Source organism: Limulus polyphemus, unplaced genomic scaffold (assembly GCF_000517525.1).
Source record: "Limulus polyphemus unplaced genomic scaffold, Limulus_polyphemus-2.1.2 Scaffold2192, whole genome shotgun sequence".
Classification (NCBI taxonomy): Eukaryota; Metazoa; Arthropoda; class Merostomata; order Xiphosura; family Limulidae; genus Limulus; species Limulus polyphemus.
The window spans coordinates 33718-56534 of NW_013667802.1; the positions used below are offsets into that span (position 1 = coordinate 33718).

At 34.8% G+C, this 22817-nt stretch overlaps 1 protein-coding gene across 1 annotated transcript in view; it reads left to right on the forward strand.

Annotated features, from left to right (window-relative positions):
- LOC106466222 (locomotion-related protein Hikaru genki-like) overlaps positions 1-22817 on the forward strand; it is a 54315-nt gene that overhangs the window by 27613 nt on the left and 3885 nt on the right. The window contains exons 6-8 of the mRNA XM_013926471.1: positions 3855-4037; positions 11360-11539; positions 18330-18518. Of these exons, the coding sequence (XP_013781925.1) occupies positions 3855-4037; positions 11360-11539; positions 18330-18518 (552 nt within the window). The remainder of the gene's footprint in view (positions 1-3854; positions 4038-11359; positions 11540-18329; positions 18519-22817) is intronic.

Genomic DNA, 22817 nt, shown 5'->3' on the forward strand with positions numbered 1-22817 from the left:
CTTCCTCATTATATTCAAGAGTAAATGTATGGCTGGAAGTATATTTGAGATAATTGATCAAGGACTTTGCAAGCTATTTGGATACAGCAACTGACAGAAACTCATTGAGATGCTACATGAATATGTTTATGATATATTTGAAGTAGCAGATGGCTATTTGAATCAGGCAGTAATAGCTCATCACCACATAGATACAGGAGATTCATATTTTATCAAACAGCTGCTGTGCTGGATATAGCCAATGCTATGATCCTGAGATACAGCAGTTGTTGGAAGCTGGAATAATATAACCATTGGAGAGTACTTGGTCCTCTTCAGTAGTGATTGTTAAAAAGAAGTAAGGTTCATAAAGGTTCTGTGTTGACTTGAGGCAAGTGAATTAGTGGCCCAGTTTTATGCTATTCTCCTGGTCATTGGTTCAGCATATTAGACCCATTTTCTGGGTTATAATAAGATGAGGTGGATGAGGGAGCAAATGTAAGACTGCTTCCAGAATTCTAGATAGTTTGCAAGAATTCCACATCATAATATTTAGTGTGTATAACACACCTGCTCTTCTGAATAGCTGATGAAAGTTGCTTTTAGAGGACTGCAGTGTGAGAGATGTTTGATCTATGTAGACAACATGCTGGTGTTTGGTTACCTAGCTGTTTCAGTATACTGCTGAAAACTTGAGAATGGCTTTTCAGCAGATAAGATAGGCAAGTTTGAAGTTGAAAACATGGAAATTTTCACTCATGCATATACAAGTAGAGCTTCTCAACCACATTGTGGGTAAAAAAAGAATGTTTACCAATTCTGAAAAAAACTTGGTGAAATACTGGCCCCAACCCATAAGATGTTGAGTAATGGTTCAAACACTATCCTGTGTGAGTTACCCACAGGTAAAGCCAGCTGTGTCAAGGAAAACTGGCAGAGATTTACAGAGAATATCATGGGAGTTGGCAAACACCTAGAAAGTGAACACAGTAATGCACTTGGTATGTGCTAGTTATTGTTGATTACTTGAATTAGTGGGTTTAAGCTTATCCACAGCCCATTGCTGATGTATTAGCAGGACAATGTATAGCACCTGGAGAAATCCACGTGATGTGAAATATATCATATTACACAAAATTATATGTTCTAGCTTCCTTGAGTGTCACTAGCTGTGAAGAGAATGCTGCTAATTTGGTAAAGGATTTAGATCAATTAGTGAGTTGGGAAAATAAATGGCAAAAGAGTTTTAATTATATTAAATGCAAGATAATGCAGTGGGTTATCATAATTTGAATCATAAGTATAACTTGGATGGGAATAACCTTAACAGTGCCATGAAAGAAAGGGATCTTGGTGTAATAGTTGATCAGTCTGTTAAGCCATCCAAGCAGTGTGCTGTTGCTATTAGTAGGACAAATAGGATTTTAGGTTGTATCTACAGAAATATTGAATACAAGTCTAAAGAGGTTATAATTTCATTGTATAGGTCACTGGTTAGGCCACATTTGGAATATTATGTTCAGTATTGGGCTCCTTACCTTTAAAAGGACAATGAATTGTTGGAAAGGGTTTAGTGGAGAGTTACTAGAATGGTGCCTGGGATGGAGGTACTGTCATACAAGAAGAGGTTAAAATCTCTCAAATTGTTTTCTCTTGAAAAAATAAGAGCTAGTAGGATCTGATTAAGGTGTTTAAGGTTGTAAAGAGAATTGATGGTGTTGATGCATCATCTTTTTTCATACTTAACAGTGAGAATGGTAGGACTAGGGGACAAATATAAATTTTGGCAGGGTAGGAGTCATTTTCAGCTAAGATAGTTTTATTTTTCTAACAGGGTGGTTGGCATTTGAAATGGGTTGCCTTCAGATGTTGTGGAGGCAGTAAATTTAAGTGAATTTAAAAGAAAGCTTGATAAGTATATGAATGATAAGGGCTGGCTTTAAGATTTATTTCTATTTTATTTTTAATAGTTTTAGTTTAGTTTAGAGGATAGGACAGCAAAGAAGGACCAACAGGTCCCTTATTTTTCCCAAAAATTATGTTATGTTACATTGTTTTGCACATGTGCTTGTGATCTGATTACAATGAGAATGTGGATTGTGAGAATAGTTTTGGCATTTTCAAGTAGAATAATTCCTTTTGTAGAGATTCAAATGTTTTTCTTTTCAATTTTTCAGTCTGCTGATCCTTTGTACCTGTTAGTGAACCAGATATTTTCTACTTTATTCCAAAGTGAAGCTATTTTAATTTAATTTTTTGTATATTTATTCTTCATTTAAATAATGTTTATTCCTTTGTATTTCTGTAGCTGTACCATTCTGAGTTAAATCCATAGTTAGATATCATAGTTCTCACAACTAAATCGGCCCGGCATGGCCAGGTGGTTAAGGCACTCGACTCGCAATCTGAGGGTCGCGGGTTCGAATCCCTGTCACACCAAACATGCTTGCCCTTTCAGCCGTGGGGGCATTATAATGTGACGGTCAATCCCATTATCCCAAGAGTTGGCGGTGGGTGGTGATGACTAGCTGCTTTCCCTCTAGTCTTACACTGCTAAATTAGGAACGGCTGGTGCAGATAGCCCTTGTGTAGCTTTGCGCGAAATTCAAAACAAACAAACAAACACAACTAAATCATCAGCCCTAATTGTATCATATTATTGATTTCCAAAAATAAAGTATTTTTTCTCTAACTTGCATTGTGTTTTGTTTCTTTCATTCCATCTGTAACAAATTACTAACATTTTTCCTTGATCTCTTCACTGTGAATGTCAGATAACTGTGCACTTGGTCCATCCTGAACGTGCAAATGAGGATAGTCACATTGGAAAAAGTGTTTTATAAAGAAGCAGATTGGTTTCAATCGTTAAGATTTGTCATGAACCAGTTAGGATGAAATATTATGAAAAGATTCATTGAAAATTTGATAAATGAAACAAGTGAGATATATGTTGTTTAATTTACAGAATCTCACACAACCTAAACCAGATTATTATTGGGTTCTCTAGTGTTGTTTGTTTCTTGGCTGGATATTTTACATAACTTGCTGTAGTGTAAAGTACTTAAACTGGTAGAGCAAAGGACATTACTTGGCTTCTTAAATGCAATGAAAATCACAAAACTGATTGCAGTTCTTTTACATTCTTTTATAATATTCTTTACAGTAGTTTTAGGTATGATTTGAAATCATTAATAAATTATAAGTACAGTATGTCTGTATATTTGTGCATTACATTGCAGTTTTAACAAATGTTCTAAATGCTTCAGTTATGAAAAGCATCAGTTCTCAGTGTTCATATTAAGTTGACAGATATTGATATTAACAATGAAGCTATACTTGTCTATTTTTGTTGTTTGTTGAGAAAACTATTTTTTGACTATTTCTTTATAAAATACTATATGGTACTGTTCAGCTGGTTCCAGTTTTAAAGAAGTATATAGGTGTTTATTTCAGGCACAACATAAACTTGTAACATTTGGACAGTCTTGAAAATGCTTATATAAGAAAAGAAGAGTAAAGCCTAATATGTATTATTCAAAAGGACTGAAGTGTTAATGTCTGAAAAATTACAGTTTTTGAGAAAAGATAAATATAGAAGTAATTGTTCATATGCATAATTATTTTTGATTAGATCTTCTAATCCTATGTTTTTTGACACTTTTATTAAAGAAGTTCCATTTTGATTCGTATTTTTACCATAACAGTTATTTTCCTATATCTCTTCATTTCTGAATTACTTACCTGTTGCAGATTTCTTAATCTCCCTATTATGTATTATCACTTACTAAACTCAGTAATATCTAAAGGTGTTACTATTCATTTGAGAGAAATACTAGGAGCCATGTTATATTAAAATATTTCTTTTTAATGTTCAGAGACAGAATGCCCAGAGATCCCAAGAAGCAGAGGACTGGAAGTCAATTATGAAAATAATCGACAATTTAATAGTATTGTTAGCTTTACTTGCCAAGAGCCATTGCATCTTACAGGAACCAAGGAAGCAAAATGTTTAACAACAGGAAAGTGGTCTGAACAAACTCCTTTCTGCTATATTTCAGGTAATCATGCAGTTATTGAGGGAAAAAAAAAGCTATCTATTTGTATCAGAATGTTGGCATGCAAAACTGGTTTGTGGTATTGTAAGATTTAGTATTTCTGATATAGTCACTTAGGAGTTGATAGTGATGAATTAAAAAGTATTATTATCTATATTACTAAATAACATTATAATTGTTGCAGTACAGATGCATTGTTAATAAAAAGATGTTGAAATAGAGATAATGTTGTAACATTATTTTATAACTAATATTATAATTAGTATAGTAATAATATCAGTTCTTTAACAGAGTATGCTTTCAAGCTAGCAGTGGTGTAGTTTCTTATTAAGTAGTGATACTTCTTTGCTCAACAGTACTGTAAACTTACTCTAGTATGCATGTTTAAAGATGCCACATATAATTTGATTCCAGAAATAAAGTGTGATTGTTTGAGAAATTGCAGCTAATTTTAATTCACACTGTTAATAAATCCATATTAATAAATTTTAAGGTATTTTGGTATTGATCTAGCATAAAGTAGGATAAATTATGTCATTTATTTCTAGTATAAATAAAACAGTTACTGGATTTTACAACACAACATTTTTTTAAACAGAAGCTTAACTTCAGAGAAAAAATATTGCTTGATATATGCCAACTAAGAAGTTAAAAAAGAAGTAAAAACGAGATAGATTAGTGTTTGTGTGGTATTATATCACAATAAGACAGATAATTTTTTCAAGACTCTTTACTGGCCTTCGACAGGTGTCCAGTAAGAATAATATAAAATAGTATCTTTTGATCAGTCTAATTTCCTATTATGATGTATGCATTGATCTTGGAACACTGAGATGCCATCTGGATGTTGAAGACTATGGTGGCTGATATTCAGCAAATAGTACAATGAAATTTTCTACTGGCTAAAATCTGATATGCTGTTAATAATAATCAACATACACTTTGCCTGATGTATCTCTTAAGTATTTTCTTGCATATTTTCTTAGTTGCATATTTTATGTTAACATTTTCTAAAACCTTCATTTGCCCTCTAGGCATTGGAAAACTTTTCAAAATGCACTAGTCTTTTATGCCCCTATATATTTTGTGTCATTGCAGCAACATATGTGCTTATCATGTGATCACCCTCCACCAATCCTATTGCGCTCTCTACCCTTGCGGCACAATCCTCACTTTCGAAAATTGGCATACACAAACTCAAAAAACACCAGCAAATCAGTGGGGAGTGGGTGAGTGGAGGTAGGTACCTATCAGAAATGCATTTTCAGTGTTAGAAAATGTTAACTTCTGAAACAGTACTACCTTTAGTCACTCAAAGCTAGAATACAACATTGGAAAGGTGGAGGGGCTGGTGAAGGCACAAAAACAATTAATCGAGCGGAGAATGACTGCCATAAAAAAGCAAGTGTGCCGCAATAAAATATGAGGCACACCTGTGGGGGTATAGCACTATGTCTGGAACAAGTATGCTCTTCATCCACCAAAGAGAACCATAGAGGACCATATATGAATAGGTCAAATGTGGTCTGCCTGGGCATAAAACATACAGGGGAAGCATCTTGGATTGATATCAAGATAGCCAAGTGAGGTCCACCCAGGCAAATAATATCTAGGGGAAGCTCCTTGGTATACATTGGATTATGTCAAGTACAGTCCATCTGGGCAGAAAACATCCAGTGGAAAAGCCTTGCATAATATATTTCATGCCATATTGTGTGTATAATATGCAGAATAATGACAATAACCCTCTTCTCATTGAGTGAGTGAGTACATATGGCTATGAGATAGTGTTATTGTACAAAACCCAGTCATGAGGAAACCTCTACGGTCCATCACTCCAGTGACTTGGAATCAGATGTGGCAAGGACCCTTGTGCTCCAGTAGAAGAAAGAAGGAGGAAATGCATTTGGATTTGGGGGGGGGGGGTCTGGAGGTCTCATCGAGTGGGTACATATAGCTATGAGATTGTGTTATCATACAAAACCCACTTGAGAGGAAACCTCCATAGTCCACCACTCCACTAGAAGAAAGAGGGGGTCAGGAGGAACCACACTGGAGACAGTGCAATGGGGGTCTGCATTTCCCTATTTTGGAGAGCATAAAGACTGGATTGTAAGAATCACGGGTCAGTAGGGATGGGCAAAAATCCCTGTCTGCTTTACTCATGAAGTCCATAAGTGATGGTCCACAGGATATATAGATAGATAGATATTGATAAATAAAATGTGATATAGAGATATAGATACACCACCAGAAAAGTGTCTGGTGGTCTTACAGAAACACCCCATCTCCACAGTGAGCATTGGAGAAGTATACAGATATAGTGCTACGATATAAAATTCAGCATACCTGACCAGGCAACCCCCTTCACCAGGTGGGATCCTGAAACATGATGTATATGCAACGATAAAAGGGAAAAATAATAATAATATGACGATTTACCTCAGTCACAGGTGAACAGACGTGTAGAATCGCCACAGGATAGTGGCCCGAAGAAGACACAGTGAAGTTATTCAGAGAAAGGACGACGAAAGTTTATTTGAGTTGTCCACATACCAGCATAAAAGATTCCCTCCAAACAACAGTGGAGTCAAGCAGGTAAAGACAGAGTAAAATGACAAATTAGGGGTTAAGAAACAATATGTAAATGGAAACCTGCGAGGGACACATCCAAATATATGCCAGGTGTAGGAGTTGACGAATCCAACCCGTGAGTGTAATAGGAGAAAGATTAGGGGAAATGGGAATGCAATGGAACAATGAGACAGGAATGAGAAAAATGAAAGGAGACAGTACAAGCAAATAACAGAGCAGGGAATGAGCAGGACAAAGGAGATGATCCAGAAACAAATGGGAAAAGGAAAGGAAGGAAAGAGGAGAAAAGGCAAAACAACCTACCTGGTCAGCCGAAGTCCAGGGAAGGAATGCCAGATCTAGCTGTCCAAAAAACATATGAGAAATGATAAAGGACATCAGAAAAATCAGAACAACAAAGACCGCATACCAGGAGGGGGAGGATTGAGGTCAGAGAAATATCTTACAAGGGACGAATTGCAAAGGGTTCTAGGGAGAACTGGACAGGATAGGAAGAACAATATGGAGATCTCAATCCAGCAGAACAAAAGAAATGTGTCAGATGGACCAGATGAAAGAAATGAAATAATTCAGGGAAGAGAAACTTATCTGGAAGAGGGAAAAAGGAGGGAGTGTGACAGGGCAGCTCTATACAGAGCAACAGTTGAAACAGGCAAACCCTGAAAAAACAACCAGATGAAGATCTGGGACAGGTTAGGAACAGAAGTACAGGAGGATTGGAAGCTCTGGGAAAAGATCAAAGAGTGAAGTAATACTTAAGCCTCTGGTACATAGACAAAGAGGAAGGGCGAAACGTGTATGCAATGAAAGATGCAACACACAGGTGAGTCCCTGAGCTGAGGCACGAGACCAGACAAAAGATACACAGAAAGACAAAGGATGGTGATGATGGAATGAAAAATGACTGATCACAGTGGATAGAGGAGCGAGTAGAACAGGGAAAGGGGCAGTGAGTGTTCCTCCATGAAGGGACAAAGCAGAGGGAGCTATGTCAAAGCTGGCCAACCCAGAGCAACCAACAGAACACAAGAAGAAGGGGTCTAGATAAGGGAAAAGACTCAGAAGAGGATCAGTCTGAATGGAGAGTAGGCATATAGGGGCGATCCCCTAAGCTGAGGCACATGACCAGGTAAAAGTCACTCTGAAAGAAGAGGTGTATAGACGTCTGGATAAAAAACGTCAGATCGGCGATGACTGAAAAACAGACAGGACAGAGAACAGGATGAGGTGTATTGTAGAGGGACCACATCTGAGTGAGCTATACAGAAGAACCAGGAGAGTACAACAAGGTTTGGTCTGGGTAAGGAAAAAGGCACAGAAGATTAGTAAACTTGGAGGATAGGCATATAGGTGAAGACTCATCCAATCTTGACTGAAAGCATCTATCTTCACAGTTGAAGAGTGAGGAACTGAAGACTAAAGAAGGAAGTTTGATGTACCAGTGAATGGGAAACAAATACAAAGATGCAGTGTTCTCTGTTGAGAACACACCCACAGAAAAATGTGAGGATGAAGAGACCACTCTGTGGAGAACCTGGTGGAGAATAGTCATGTCAAGGTCACTGGCCCAATACACAAAATCCAGAGTCTGACCAGACAGAGATCAGTACGTGATTCCTCCTTTCTAGTAATAAAGCTGATGATAGTGGAATTGCAGATAAACCAAAACCATTCTTCCCTGCAGGAAAGGGAGGAAATAATACAGAGCCCAATTAACTGCCAAGGTACCAGGATATGGATATGGAGAGTAGCCTCCTCGAACGACCACCAACCCAAAAAGGGAATTGAGGAAAATGGGATGGTCCAAGGGATCATGAGGGAAGTTCCACTGGTCAAGAAGTATCCAATGAAGGGAATGCATGTGTGTCCTACCCAAGGGAATGAACACTTCCAAAGAAGACCACATCCCAAAATAGAGAGAACCTCATGGACATAGAGAGGAGAAGGGATGGCAAATGTGCCTGTCTCCTCAATATCCTCAAGCCAAAGTGCAGAAGGCTGGGCTTGACCAAAAATGGAAATGAGGAGAACCCCCAAATGAATAAGATACTGTGAGGAGTTAGTAAAAGACTTCTCCAACCAGAAAAAAAAAATCCACCTGAGAAGCTTCTTCTAGAAGGAAGCAGGCGTGAGTGACTGAATGGGCACAGGAAGAGGCAAGCAGAAGCCTGTCATCCATGAAATGTGAATCTGAAGACCCAATAAATGAAGATGACGTGCAAAAGCATACCACCCACAAACAAGAAGGCACAACTCACCTAGAGGAACCAAAGAAAAGAAAGTGACACTGAGGTATAAAAACCCACCTAAGTGAGAGATAGGACTTCATGGTGAAGCAGATAAGTATACAGCCAAGACAGATCAAGAAAAGGACTATAAGCTCCCGTGTATACGGACAAAGAAGGACATGAGTAAACTCCTAGATGAATGGACTCCACACATTTCATAGCTCCATTTTGGAGTAGGACACAGACTAAGCAAGATGACCAGACAAGATACAATCCAGAGGAAGAGGGGAAGAGATCTGGGAAATGAGTAGAGGGAGAGCAAAATGGAAGTCAGAAACCTTCATAGAGAACCCGTAAAAAGAACTGAACTGTCGTGAAGTGTATCCAAAAAGACACATAAACTAAATAAATTGAAGAAAGTACACAGAACTAATGAAGTAGCAAAAACTTAAAAATTTGTAATCAACAAAGAGCTTAAATGTAACACATCTGCGAAACAAAGAAAATCAATCTAAAACATAAAACAATAAGTAACACCTAAAGTAAGAAAACATTAATCAGACTGAGAAGATATTTGACCCTTAAACATAAAATGTAGAAGTCAACTCAAAATATGTCAACTGACATATCTGACCTTGGCCAAACATTGGCATCTCTTGTTCTTTTATAAAATTGATAAGTACAATTCTTTGCCTCAGAATGGGTATCTACCTGTCCATTTTAGTTTAAAAATACACCTGTTTTCAATTTTTTATTCTTATTTGGTAGTGAAATTCAGCATTGCATTTGTCTTTTTGCATGAGAGTTTATGATTTGACCTATTCCTCTGAATTCTTTTAATTATTGAGGTCAGATTTTGAAAACATATGCATGAAAACCAATAACTCTGAGTTGATGAGTTGTAAATCAGTCAGTGCCACTTTACATGGTGTTATATCTATTTGCCAAATTTTATTGAAAATATCCTCATAGGTATTGTTTTCCTTCGTTTTGGAATTATTAGAAGTTACCTACATGATTTTGGCTTCAAAACCTTTTTAATCCAGTAATCCACAAATTCTGCAGTGGATTTCCATAATCCATGACCTATGCTTTACATTTGGATTAATTTTCCTGACATCATTTTTACACTTTTTGTAATATCATATTTGTGGAAGTTTTGTAACCATCAGCTTGAAATTCTGTCACTGGAACATCATATTCTGACATTTGTGCTGAATCACATTCATTATCAAATGTACTTTACATTAATTTTATTAATATTCATGTGTCCTTTACAAGTTCAAGTGAAGATAGGACTTCTTCTGATTTTTAAATTGTTCGTTCCTTTACTTGCATTTATAAGAACTACATTTAACAATCCAAATCATCACTGAAATAAAATAGTAACAACCTCATTTTCACACCATTTCCCTTAAAATTATATGCTAACAAACACTAAGAATAGTTAAGAAAACTAGAGCCAAAGGATTTGATAACTGGGAAACTATTTTTGCCAAAGTAAAAATAATTTATGTATATATAATTGTAGAAAACACTGAGATTTTAAGGCCATAAATTATTATAATGTCTATTAAATTGAGACCTTTCTTGCCCCAACCCCTGGTATTTCCTGCAGTTATATATATATGTGTGTTTAATTTTGGTGTATTTTAGTTGGAGTTAAAGAGACTGCTTTTATGTTGACTTCACAAAATAATGTGAATATGTGCTTAAGTTTGAAATTGTAGTTATTATTACTACCCTTTCTCTTGGTAAGCTTTTGTTTATACAATTGTAATTAAAATTGACATAATTAATATATATATCATGTATTTTACTGATAACATAAAGTATCATCTCCACATTCACAATGATATCTCATAGGCCTAAATTATGGATTTAATTAACTAAATATAACTATAGACAATATAAAATAGATAATAAAATACATAGTTTGTGTGGGTTGACTATAATAATGCTACATCTGCTAGTTTTAGTATTATTATTTTAGATTTATGTACACCTTTAGTCTAAATAATAAGACATGGAGGTTTCCCTATATTATTGTATTTAAGCATGTTATTAGGCATGGTATGCTTAAAACATTTGAATACATTATATTATATTGACTGAGTGCTTATCTAAACAAAGATTTTTGATACTGACTATTTAGGAAGTTAAATTATGATTAATAAAAATGTAAAAAATAATTCACTGGTTTAATCAAAATATGGGATTTAAGTTCTGATGAAAAATTTTTTAAATTTTACTGACTACTTAGATGCTATATAATTTAATTATAACCTTTCTATTGTTAATTTAAGTAATGATTTTTACCAGACATGGACATGTAGAACTATTTGAACTTAAGTTATATTGCACAGCTTTAGTGATGTAATCAATGTTTTAGTTAATATTGCGTGGTTTGTTTTTGTGGTCTAATAGCTTCTATTAAAGATTTTTTATATTAAAAACTAAATATAATATACTCTACAGTGTGTGGTATTGTTTTTGTTTTAGGTAATTTTTGTTCTCCAATATTGTTGTCAGAAGGTTTACTTATCAAATACAGTAATATGCAAAACAAAGGAAGTTGGGCTGACTTCTCCTGTGAACCACCTTTGCAACTTGATGGACCACAACGTTTGCTGTGTCAAAATGATGGTAGATGGTCTGGCATACTACCAGCATGTATCCATGGTAAATCACTAATAATTACTTATAGAATTAAAATAAGTTTGAAAATAGCATGTTATGCATGAAACAAATGGAAGTGATTTTTTTTTTACATATTTTTTGTTATAACACAATATAGCTAGAGAAACCATAAATATTAAAAGAGGGTTAAAGAAACTTCAAGGTTTTGTATTACTCTCATGTAGACTTAATAATGGTAAGTAAAAAAATAATTATTAAAGTGGTGTAGTGGCTGTCATCACTTATCACCTTTTGTATCCTAAACTGTCAACAAATGCATCAGTTCAAACATGTACATAAAATTATAATGATAAATATTAGTCTGTTCTAAACTCATTTTTTGCTTCTTTATTTTGACAAGTAATAATAATATTTTCCGAAACAGTACTACCTCATCTCAACCATTTGCTTTCATTTACTCTATAAACATTGCTAAAATTTTTAACAGCACACCAGTTTTTTATACCCCTATATTTTTTGCGTCATTGCAGCAACTTGTGTTGATCATGTGACTACCCTCCAACAAGCATACTGTGCCACCTATACTAGCGCAGGTACCTCCCTCTACCATTGTAGCACAATCCTCACGTTCTCAACTGGCATTCTAGTATATAGACATGTGTTTTAACTCACTGTTCATGTGAATATCAAATTTTTGATTGTGCTTAATTACCAATTAATATCAGTTTCAACTTCTTGTGTTTGATTTCCATTGTTTCTACTCATTTCTTTTTGAGATATTTCTGTTTCCTGAATTATACTTTGTTCATATGAATTCGAGATTTAATATGGCGGATGATAATTTTTCCGCCATAAGTAGACAATGGTTCTAACACTAGACCCCTGTGCTCAGGGTCGATGATGCCTGCTGGAGAGGCACAGGCTTTAGTTTGTGTGGAGTTCGAGTCTAACGTTCGACTGGCGATTTTTTCCTTTCAAGTTAAAATTTTTGTGCAGAGGGATAGTACTACTGTGTGGAAAGTTTCTTTCTATGAAACTTTCTATCTGCTATCGTGCCTCCTCGTAATCTGCTGGGTTAGGTATTGTTCTTTTCCCAAGAGATCTGTAGTAAGTTTTCAGTATGTATTTCTCACTCCCCTTAGATATACTTATGTTCAATGTGTTTATGTGAGCTTGTGTAGATGGATTTAATTTCTGCACTTGATAATTTATGTTATTCATGTTTTCTCTGCTCAGTGTTGGGTTAATTCCAATTTTATACTTCTTTTACCATCTAGGTTTCTTTTGTTTAAAACTTGCATTTGTAGTTTGTTTCTTTCTTTAATTTGTTTATTTATTTTTTTCACTGTTAATGTTATTTAGTTGTAAATTATTTTTCTTTGCTACTAGTCACATCTAATTGGGGATTAGTTTGAGCCAAACTTTGTTTTTGTTAACTGGATACCTTTTTATTCTCATGTTATTTAGGGTAGGTTTTATTTTCGTGCTTGTTGTTTTATAGCTTCCATGAGTGGACTTGTAAGTTCTATATTGAAGGGTTGTTTATCTTCTCAGTCCCTTTTGTGGTTGTATACTTTAGGTGTTACATATTGTTTTAGGTCGATTTTGTGTCTTTTTAGCTATTCTTCATGACAGTTCCATTATTTATACGGGTTTGCTCTGAGGGTTTCTGACTTCCATTGTGCTCCCCCTCTACCCACTTCCCAGATCTATTTCACTCCTCCTCAGGATCGTACCTTATCTAATCCTCTTGTTGAGTCTGTTCGAGTCCTACTACACAAAGGAGCTATCGAAGTGGTGCCCACTCAACCAAGAGTTTACTCCCATCTTTCTTTGTCTACAAATATACAGGAGTTTAGAATCTCTTCATTGATCTGTCCTGGTTGTATACTTATCTGGAGATGCTTTGCTTTATCATGGAGTCCTACCTCTCACTGCAGTGGGTTTTTCCTGACACAGTGTCACTTTTTTTTCTTTGATTCATCTATGAGGGTTTTGCCTTTCAATTCTGGGCACTACCAGTCTGTCTTTCATCAGCTCCATATGTGTTTTGTGAAGTGGTATGCTCTTTAGCACGTCATTTTCACACACTGGGTTTTTGGACTTGAATTTCATGGATGACAGGCTTCTACTTGCCTCTTCCTGTGCCTATTCAGTCACTCAAACCTGCATCCTCCTTTGAGAAGCTTCTCGGTGGGGTTTCTTTTTTTTAGGTTGGAGAAGTCCTTTACTATCCCCTCACAGTATCTTATTCATTTGGGGGTTCTCTTCACTTCCTTTTTTGGTTGAGCCCAGCCTTCTTCACATCAGCTCCAGGATATAGTAGAGTGGACAGTCACATTTGCCATACCTTCTCTTTCTCTCTCTGCATGTGAGGCTCTCTCTCTTTTGGAGATATGGGCTTCCTTGAAAGCACTCATTCCCTTCATTGGATGCTTCTCAACCAGTGGAACTTCCTTCTCGATCCCTTTGACCATCTCATTTTCCTTGATTCCTCAGAGATTGTGGGTCGGTGGTTAGTCGAGAAGGCTACTCTCCATATCCACATCCTGGAACCTTTGGCAGGTCATCGAGCTATTATCCTTTCCTTCCATTCCTGCAGGGAAGGGTGGTTATGGTTCATTCTGACAATTTCATTGTCACCAGGTTTATCACCAAGCAAGAGGGAACCAAGTACAAATCTGTCTGTTCAGACTCTGGATTTTGTGTACTAGGCCTATGACCATTGCATGACTATTCTGGCATGTCATGTTCCCAAGTTATGAATCTTGTGGCCAATCTCTTATCACTTCTCCACTAGGTTCTCCACAGAATGGTCTTTTCATCACATTTTTCTGTGGGTCTAGTATGCCAAATTTCCTTCCTTTTTGGTCTCCAGTTCCTCACCCCTCAGCTCTGAGGGTTGGTGTTTCAGTCAAGATTGGAGGGGTCTTCACCTATAAGCCTACCCTCCAATCCGACTCATCTTCTGGTTTTTTCCTTATCACAACCACTCCTTCTTGTGTTGCTGCTGTATTGGCCGCTCAGACATGGTTCTCTCTGCTATGGCCCTTACTAGAGCAATAAACCATGCCCTTTTCTTTGTCCTGCACACTCCTCAGTTAACTTCAACCTGACATTTTTCTTATCCCGGCATTACCACACTTCATCTTTCCATGTGAATTTTGTCCAGTCCTTTGCCTTAGCTCATGAACTCATCTCTCATGTCGTATCTTTCCTTGCCTGCACCATTCGCCCTTCTTCTTTGTCTATGTACCAGAGGCATAGGTCTTGCTTTTGTCTATTTCCCATTGCTTCCAACCCTCCTGTATTTCTGTTCCTCACCTGTTCCAGTTCTTTATCTGGTTGTTTGATCAGGGTTATTCAGTTTGAACTGTTTCTCTTTATAGAGCTGGCCTGTCAAACACCCTCTATTCTCACATTTCCAGAAAGCTTTCTTTTCCCTAGGTTTTTCTGTTTCTTTCATCTGGTCCATCTGCCACATTCCTTTGTTCTGCCTGATTGGGATCTCAATGTTGTTCTTCACATTCTGTCCAGTTCTCCCTTGAACTCTTTGCAGTTTGTTCCTTGTACCATTTTTCTCTTAAAACTTAAATCCTCCCCTCCTGGCATGTGGTCATCATCGCTCCAATATTTATGCCATCCTTTACCATTCTTTATATGTTATTCCTTATTGGGATCGAGCATTCCTTTCCTGTACTTCGGCTGTCCAGGAAAGTTGTTTTGCCTTTTCTCCTATTTCCTTACCTTCCTTTTCTCACCTGTATTCCCATTCAGATCTGGATCATCTACTTTGACCAATTTGTTCCCTACTAGTGAAGATAACCCTTGTGTAGCTTTGTACAAAATTCAAAACAAATATTGTTCCCTACTATGTTATTTGGCTTGTACTATCTCCTTTCATTGTTCTCATTCCTGTCTAATTGTTACATGGCACTTCTCTGTTTCCTGTGATCTTTCACCTATTACACTCATGGATTGGGTTCGTCAACTCATATGACTGGCATATTTTGACGTATCTCTGGCATGTCATCTAACTAAGTCTTTCACTGCTTGACACCACCATCTTTTGAAGGAGATCTTTCAGGCTGGTATGTGAACAACTTCTAATACATTTGTCACTCTTTCTCTGCACAAAATAGCTATTTTTTTCCTCAGGCTATTCTACACACGTCTGTTCACCTTTGACTGGGGTAAGTCATCATCTTTTTTTTTTCTTATTTTGTCGATATACATCATATTTCAGGATTCCACCTGGTGGCAGGTGTTGCCTGGTCAGGTATGCTGAATTTTATATCTTAGCACTATATTTGTATACTTCTATAATGCTCACTGTGGAGATGGGGTGTTTCTGTAAGACCATTGGCTGCTTATCCAGTGATGTATCTATATCTATATATCACGTTTTTTTATCAATATCCTGAGGACCATCACTCGTGGACTTCATGAGTAAAGGAGATAGGGATTTTTGCCCATCCCTACTAACCTGTGATTCTTACAATCTGTGTCTTTCTGCTCTCTCTCTCTCTGTCTCTCTAGCAAAACCTACTTAAAATAGCCCAGCAGCATAGTTTCTATTGCAAGAGGATCTGTCAGAAGGCTTTCAGGACTAAAGCATACTACTCTTCACTGCATGCTTTCTATAACTCTGTAGTGCCAAAGGATGATGATTTTCCAGCACTTGTTTCAACAGTCCAATCACAGAAATATATAGGCACTGTATCTGGTGGCTTGAATAGTATGTCTTTATATGAAATAGCATAAATATACATTTCATTTTCCATTTAACCCTAATCTATGGCCTTGTTTTTTTACATATCCCTTAATTCTGTGTGGTACAAAGGGTCCAGAATAGTGGTCTCATATTAAGCAGTTTTCACCTTCACCTTTGTATGTGCTCTTCTGCTCCCTAACTTGTCCCTGGTGCAGTGTCCAGTGATGAGCATGAATCCCATAGAAAATGTTTCATGATGTGCCATTTCCTACTATTGAAAAGGTTTTCACCCATTAACCAGTAGAAAATAGCATTAGACTTGTTACATTTCTGAAGGTACACATATGCTTCATTGAGCATCACCATGTGTTGCCTTTTTCCATCCTCCCATTCATACAGTTAGTCTTTTCCTCTACAGTTGTTCTGGGTATGTCATGGAAGCAACTTATGCTGCTTTTTCAAGCAGAGACCTTTATTATATTGTGTACTGTTGCCTGGGTCATGTGGATAGCTTTTACCACTGAATTGTAATCTGTACTCTACAAGATACTGTGCAGCTGGTTTACAACTTGAAGCAGGTGTCTTTCTGGATGATCCTTCTACACTTAGTTGATCCATATTCTTTTGTTTTCCAGTGCCATAAAGTACAAGTGATAGTCCAATCTTGGAAATTCAAAATCTCCAATATGAATTGAGTGTGTGGAGACTTTATGATAAAGAAAAATGAGTTTTTGATTTGTTTGTTTGTTGTTTAAGCACGAAGCTACACAATGGGTTATCTGTACTCTGCTCACCATGGGTATTGAAATCCAGTGTATAATGTTGTAAGTCTGCAGACATACTGCTGTGCCATTGGGGGGCTATGAGTTGTTGAAGTAAGAGAGTGAAGACAAGCCTAAAATGCAAAGTACGAAGGAATCAATGAAAGAAGGAAATAATATGTTGTCAAGTGCAATAGGAAAATATTGAAGCCCAAATGTAATTAAAGCTGTTAGAGAGAAATCTGAAAAAGAAACAGACAAAATGATTCAAGATAAGAAGAATTTCGAATTGGAAAAAAGGGAACTGTTAGCTAAACATATAATAGGGACAATGTTTTCCAGCTCTAACAATTCATCAACAAGAAGGTACAAAGATGATGGATTTTCTTGAAAAGACAACTAAATAATTAAACAGTCCTAAGCACAATTATTAAAAAGAAAGTCAAAAGAGAACATTTTTGTGTCATTATAGTCAGAAAAATAAATAAAACTTGTGGATTTTAATTTTTTACCTTGAAAATAATATCATTAAGTAAAAACAGTTGTTGAAGTATGATCCTTTAATGGTGAAAAAGACCTTGATGATGATGATGAATGATTGCACAAAATATGAATTTACATGGTGTTAGTTATATTTTTTTATGTATGAAGCATTCCTTATTTTCATCAGCAGAAATCACTTGACACCAAAATGTACATGAGTCAGATATGGGCTCCAATGTTCTGTAACATCATTGTGAAACTAACACCAGATATGGGTTGTAATGTTCTTTAAAACAGGATTGTGAATCTAACACTAGATATGGGCTCCAATGTTCTGTAACAGCATTGTGAATCTAACGCCAAATATGGCCAATAGTGTTCTTTAACATGGTTGCAAATCTAACACTACATATGGGCTCTAGTGTTCTTTAACAGGATTGTGAATCTAACACTAGATATGGGCTGTAGTGTTCTTTAATAGGATTTCAAATCTAGCACCAGATATGGGCTCTAAGGTTCTTTAAGAAGGATTGTAAATTTAAATCAAAATGTACTTTTTTAAATTTCTGAAACTTTTCATGTAATTGGTATTGAAATATGTTTATAAATTAGGATATATTTTTCATTTTATATAAAATCTTATAAATATTTCATATACAATTACATTATATCACTTAAGATGCTACATAAAGTTGATTGATTAGTAAATGAAGTGTAACATTTTAAATAAAACTATCTGAAGTGTCTTATCACCCATGTCAGGTTTGTAACAAAGAGTAAAAAGCTCCTTACCAAGAATTATAATTTTTTTTTATTTCAAACATTTTTATTGCTTTATATGAAACAAGTAGAAGATTTGGTTCCCATTTTGTAGGTTCCAAGTGTGATGTAGAAACGTTGTATAAGGTGCTACCTCCAGATATAACCCCAGATGTCACCAAGTCATTTTATGATACAGATGAAGAAGTAGATGTGTTTTGTCATAATGAAGAGTTTGTTATTGTGGGACCCACAACTGTACAGTGTTTGGCATCAGGCAACTGGCATATACCAGAATTGAAATGTGAGTTGTGTTAGTAAAGCACTAGAGTTACATTTCTTTTGGTATTAAATAGTTTTTTGGGTTCATAAATAAACTTGTGTATATTATGTAATATGATAGGAATTATTAAGTTTTTGTAGCTAGTTGTTTCTGGAACTATGTTAGTGATATTATTGATTTTTATCTTATTTTTTATAATATAAGCTTTTCTTATATACAAAACTTTGTACTGTAACATGCATGTGATTAGTTGAGACTAGCTCATCGGAAGATCTATACTTCAAATGTTGGAAGATTTTACTCTGATGAAAATAAGACCAAATACAACCATTAACCACATTGAAAATATGACAAAACATACAGAACAAATTAATTTCAAATCATTATCAGAATTAACACAATTACTTTCACTACTTAATTTGGGTTACTTGGAGAAATTTTATGAAGAAAATTTACAAATTGTGATAGAATTTATTTATTTATTTGAGAATGCATGAATTTAAGGGATTCTGCTATAAGATTTTGGAGACATCAATCACACATGTTGCAAATTTATTGTTTATTGGATTGTCTTGCTTGTATAAAACAAAGTCAATATTTTAGTTATTTATGCCTTACTGAGTACCCTTTTAGAGTATATTTATATTTGAACTTCATAATAGCTATGCTGAAAAATTATTTATGGCAACTTTTGTTTTAATATTCTCCCACATTTCTTATAAAATTTACTTTAAAATGGTCTTTTACACTGCATATTTTACTTTTCCCTGTTTTTACTTCATTTAAGTTGTAACATTTCTGTTAAATATTTTTTTGAAAATTTTGTACATATATATATATATATATATGTATTAATATTAAAGTTTCTTAAATAATAATCAGTAAACATTACCATCATAATTATGAATGAATTATGTATTCTCAAATGTTTCACTGTTTAATTTTTTCTGCGCCTTCATCTATGGTTATTTTCAAATTGCTTATACAAAAAGTAACTTGATGTTAAAATAAATTATTTCAGTTCATAAAAGTACATTTTTCCATATGAAAAATATTGTTGAAAAGAAAACTGGGAGATTAATTATACTCAGTAAATAAAAAGTAGAAAAATTACCAGTAAAACAAAGTTAATAATTTTGTAAGGTTTTATGTATGGGCAAGATTTTTTACAATAGGTGTCTGTGACTTGTTGGTGATACTTTTCAACAATATACAAACAGCACACAACTCACTGGTTTTAAAATAATATATTTATTAAACAAGTCAAATGTACAGGTGGATCCCCCTTTACGAACACCTGGTTAACGAAAATTTGAAGTTACGAAAAAATGTTTTATGTATCAAACTCAGGAGTTATGAATTTTTGGGGGGTAATTTTTGCCAATTCCTTTCTTACATTATTTTTTTATATATTACCTAATTTAGCCTAAAAGTTTCTAATTTTTACAATTTTAGTTACTTTGATAATAATAAATAAAGAATAGATAAGAAAAACAAAAATATATCACTCACCTGTGTAATCCTTTTTTTTTCTTGCCATCGACTGCCCTTCTATGTTAGCTGTAATACTTTACATCAATGCTACTGGTCCACAAAATGTTTTTTTCCACTAAGTAAATAATGCAAGGAAGAACAAAGAATAATTTCATGTAAACAGCTGAGAAACAGTTCTTTCTTTGAGAAATTTTCTAGCTCTCTAATCACGTGACTTGAGCCATTAGAAGTTCAACTTTATAATAGTTGGAGACAGCTTGAATGGATAATGGAGAAAAACTTAATATAAGTTTAACATAACAGCAAATGTACAACATTTTGACACAGTTGTATCCAGAGCTTTAAATAATTGACTCTATTTCATCAAAAGTACACACAAGCTGGTTTAGTTAATTTTGAACCCAACTGAAAAGACAAATTATTCTTCTCTACTGTGTTGTCTATATATATATATGTAGCCTGACTGAGACCTAGAACTTTCCACATACTACGAGATATTATGATACAATAATACTCAAGAAAAACATAGAAGGTTCTAGTAACATGATGCAATAATATAACAAGCACCAATTCACAACAATTGAACTAAACAACATGTAATTCACACAGTTACATAAACAAACCTGTGATAAACTATCACATCTAAAAATAACTAAATTTAACAATCTCACCATAGTTAAATAAAAAAATTTGTACATATCTAACAATTTTTTAACCTTCATTTTGAATAAACTTTTACCAGACATTTTATTTGAGATGGAAAAAACTAAATACGTGTCTTAAGCACATGTAAGTTTTCACACACAGCATAAGAAGCATTAGAAATTTTTTTGCATTTGAAACATCATTGATATTTTAAAAAGTGCCATAACATGTAAAAGTATAGGAATATACATAACAAGTACATGTTTGAAGTTCAATTTATTATAGCTGTTAGAATTATCACTGTAATATATTAGATGAAATAAATTGGGAATGTTCACATTTGTGGTCAGTATATGGTTGTTGTTTTCCTCAGATTGCATAATGAATTACAAATTTTGAAGAATATGCTTGAAGTCTAAGAATTAAATTATATTATAATAATAATAAAATAAACTGATATGACAATGTTGGCATTGAATGTTATAAGGTCTGGCTTGTTCGCAAAGGCTTTTAACTCAGGTGTAAGGGAGATTTATACTAGGGCTAGATAGTGGTGAGAGCCAGGATAAACTAAATGCAAATATTATAAGGTGAAGAGAATAGTTTAGCATATAATTAAGTATAGAAGTAGTTCTAAGGATAGGCTTAATTGTTACTATTATAATACTAGAAGTATAAGAAATAAAATAGATTACTTTAGGGCACAGGTAGAAATGGAGGATTTTGATATAATGGGAATAATTGAAACATGGTTAAGCACAGATGATTTTGATGACAGAAGTTAACTTGAAATACAGATTTGATATTATTTAATAAGGATAGAGTACTAGAGAGAAGGGCAAAAGTGGTATTATATGTAACATGTGAGTTGATTATATCAAAGATTATAGCAAGGCGATTGAATCTATTTGGGTTTCTATTAGTAGATATAAAGGGAAAAGGCTTTAAGTAGGAATATGTTACAGCCACCACATGATACTGATGAAATTAGTGAGAAACTTTACAATAACATTGAGATTTCAGCTGTTAATGAGGTCATAATTATGGGTGATGTTAATTTCAGAGTGCTAGAGTCAAACCATGAGTGAGAAAACTTTTCAAGATGGTTTTCTTCACTATATATGGAAATTGGGGAACATCTGGGTGCAAGTGGTCATCAAGGTTTGATGTTTTGCTGCATATGGAAATAAGGAATAATGATCTTTTGGTTACAAATTTTTGAAAGATGCAACAAGAATTATACATTGTGAATTTGGCAGCTGAGTTATTTGGAGACACTGATCAAATGTGAAAAAATTTTAAGAATGAATTTTATATATTCAAGATAAACATATTCCTGTAAGAAAAATCCAAGTTGGCTCACAAAGAGTATAAGAGATAAAATTAAAGGAAAACATCACAAATTTAAGAAATTTTAATTGACTGATATGACAGGAGATATAGGGTATCAAGAAAGTTGGTAAAACAGGAAATTAGGATATCAAAAAGGATGTATGAAGAAAGGTTGGCTCAAAATGTAAAAATTAACAATAAGGATTTCTTTAAGTACATTAAGGATAAACAAAATGTTAGGATGAGGATAGGACACTTAAGGGATGATAAACGAAGGCTTGTATCTGATTGTTATTAGATGGCTGGGTTATTAAATTAAGATTTTTCTTCAGTTTTAACTGATAAAGATTTAAGTATTATTCCTCATCTTGAACAGTTGATAGATGGAGACAAGGTTGAACAATATGATTGCATTAATTCTGAGCTAGTTAAGAAAAAATTGGGAAGTTTAAAAAATGATAAGGCTCCTGGGCCAGATAATATTTCCCCAAGGGTTTTGAAGGAGGTAAAGGATTGGATATGTGAGTCCACTTGCTACTATTTTTTGTCAGTCCTTGAAAAGTGGGCAGTTACCAGAGGATTGGAAGTTGGCTAATGTAATTCAGAAAGCATTTGACAAGGTGCCACATAAAAGGCTTGTAAAGAAAATCGCTCTGTAGGTGTGGGGATAAGTTAGCAAATTGGATAGAAAAGTGGCTGTATGGAAGAAAGCAGAGGGTTGTTACAAATGGAGTTCAGTCAAACTGGGTTAATATCACAAGGGGGGTATTTCAGAGCTCAGTCTTAGGACCTTTGCTCTTTTTTGATTTACATCAATGACATAGATGAATGGATAGTCAATAAATTACT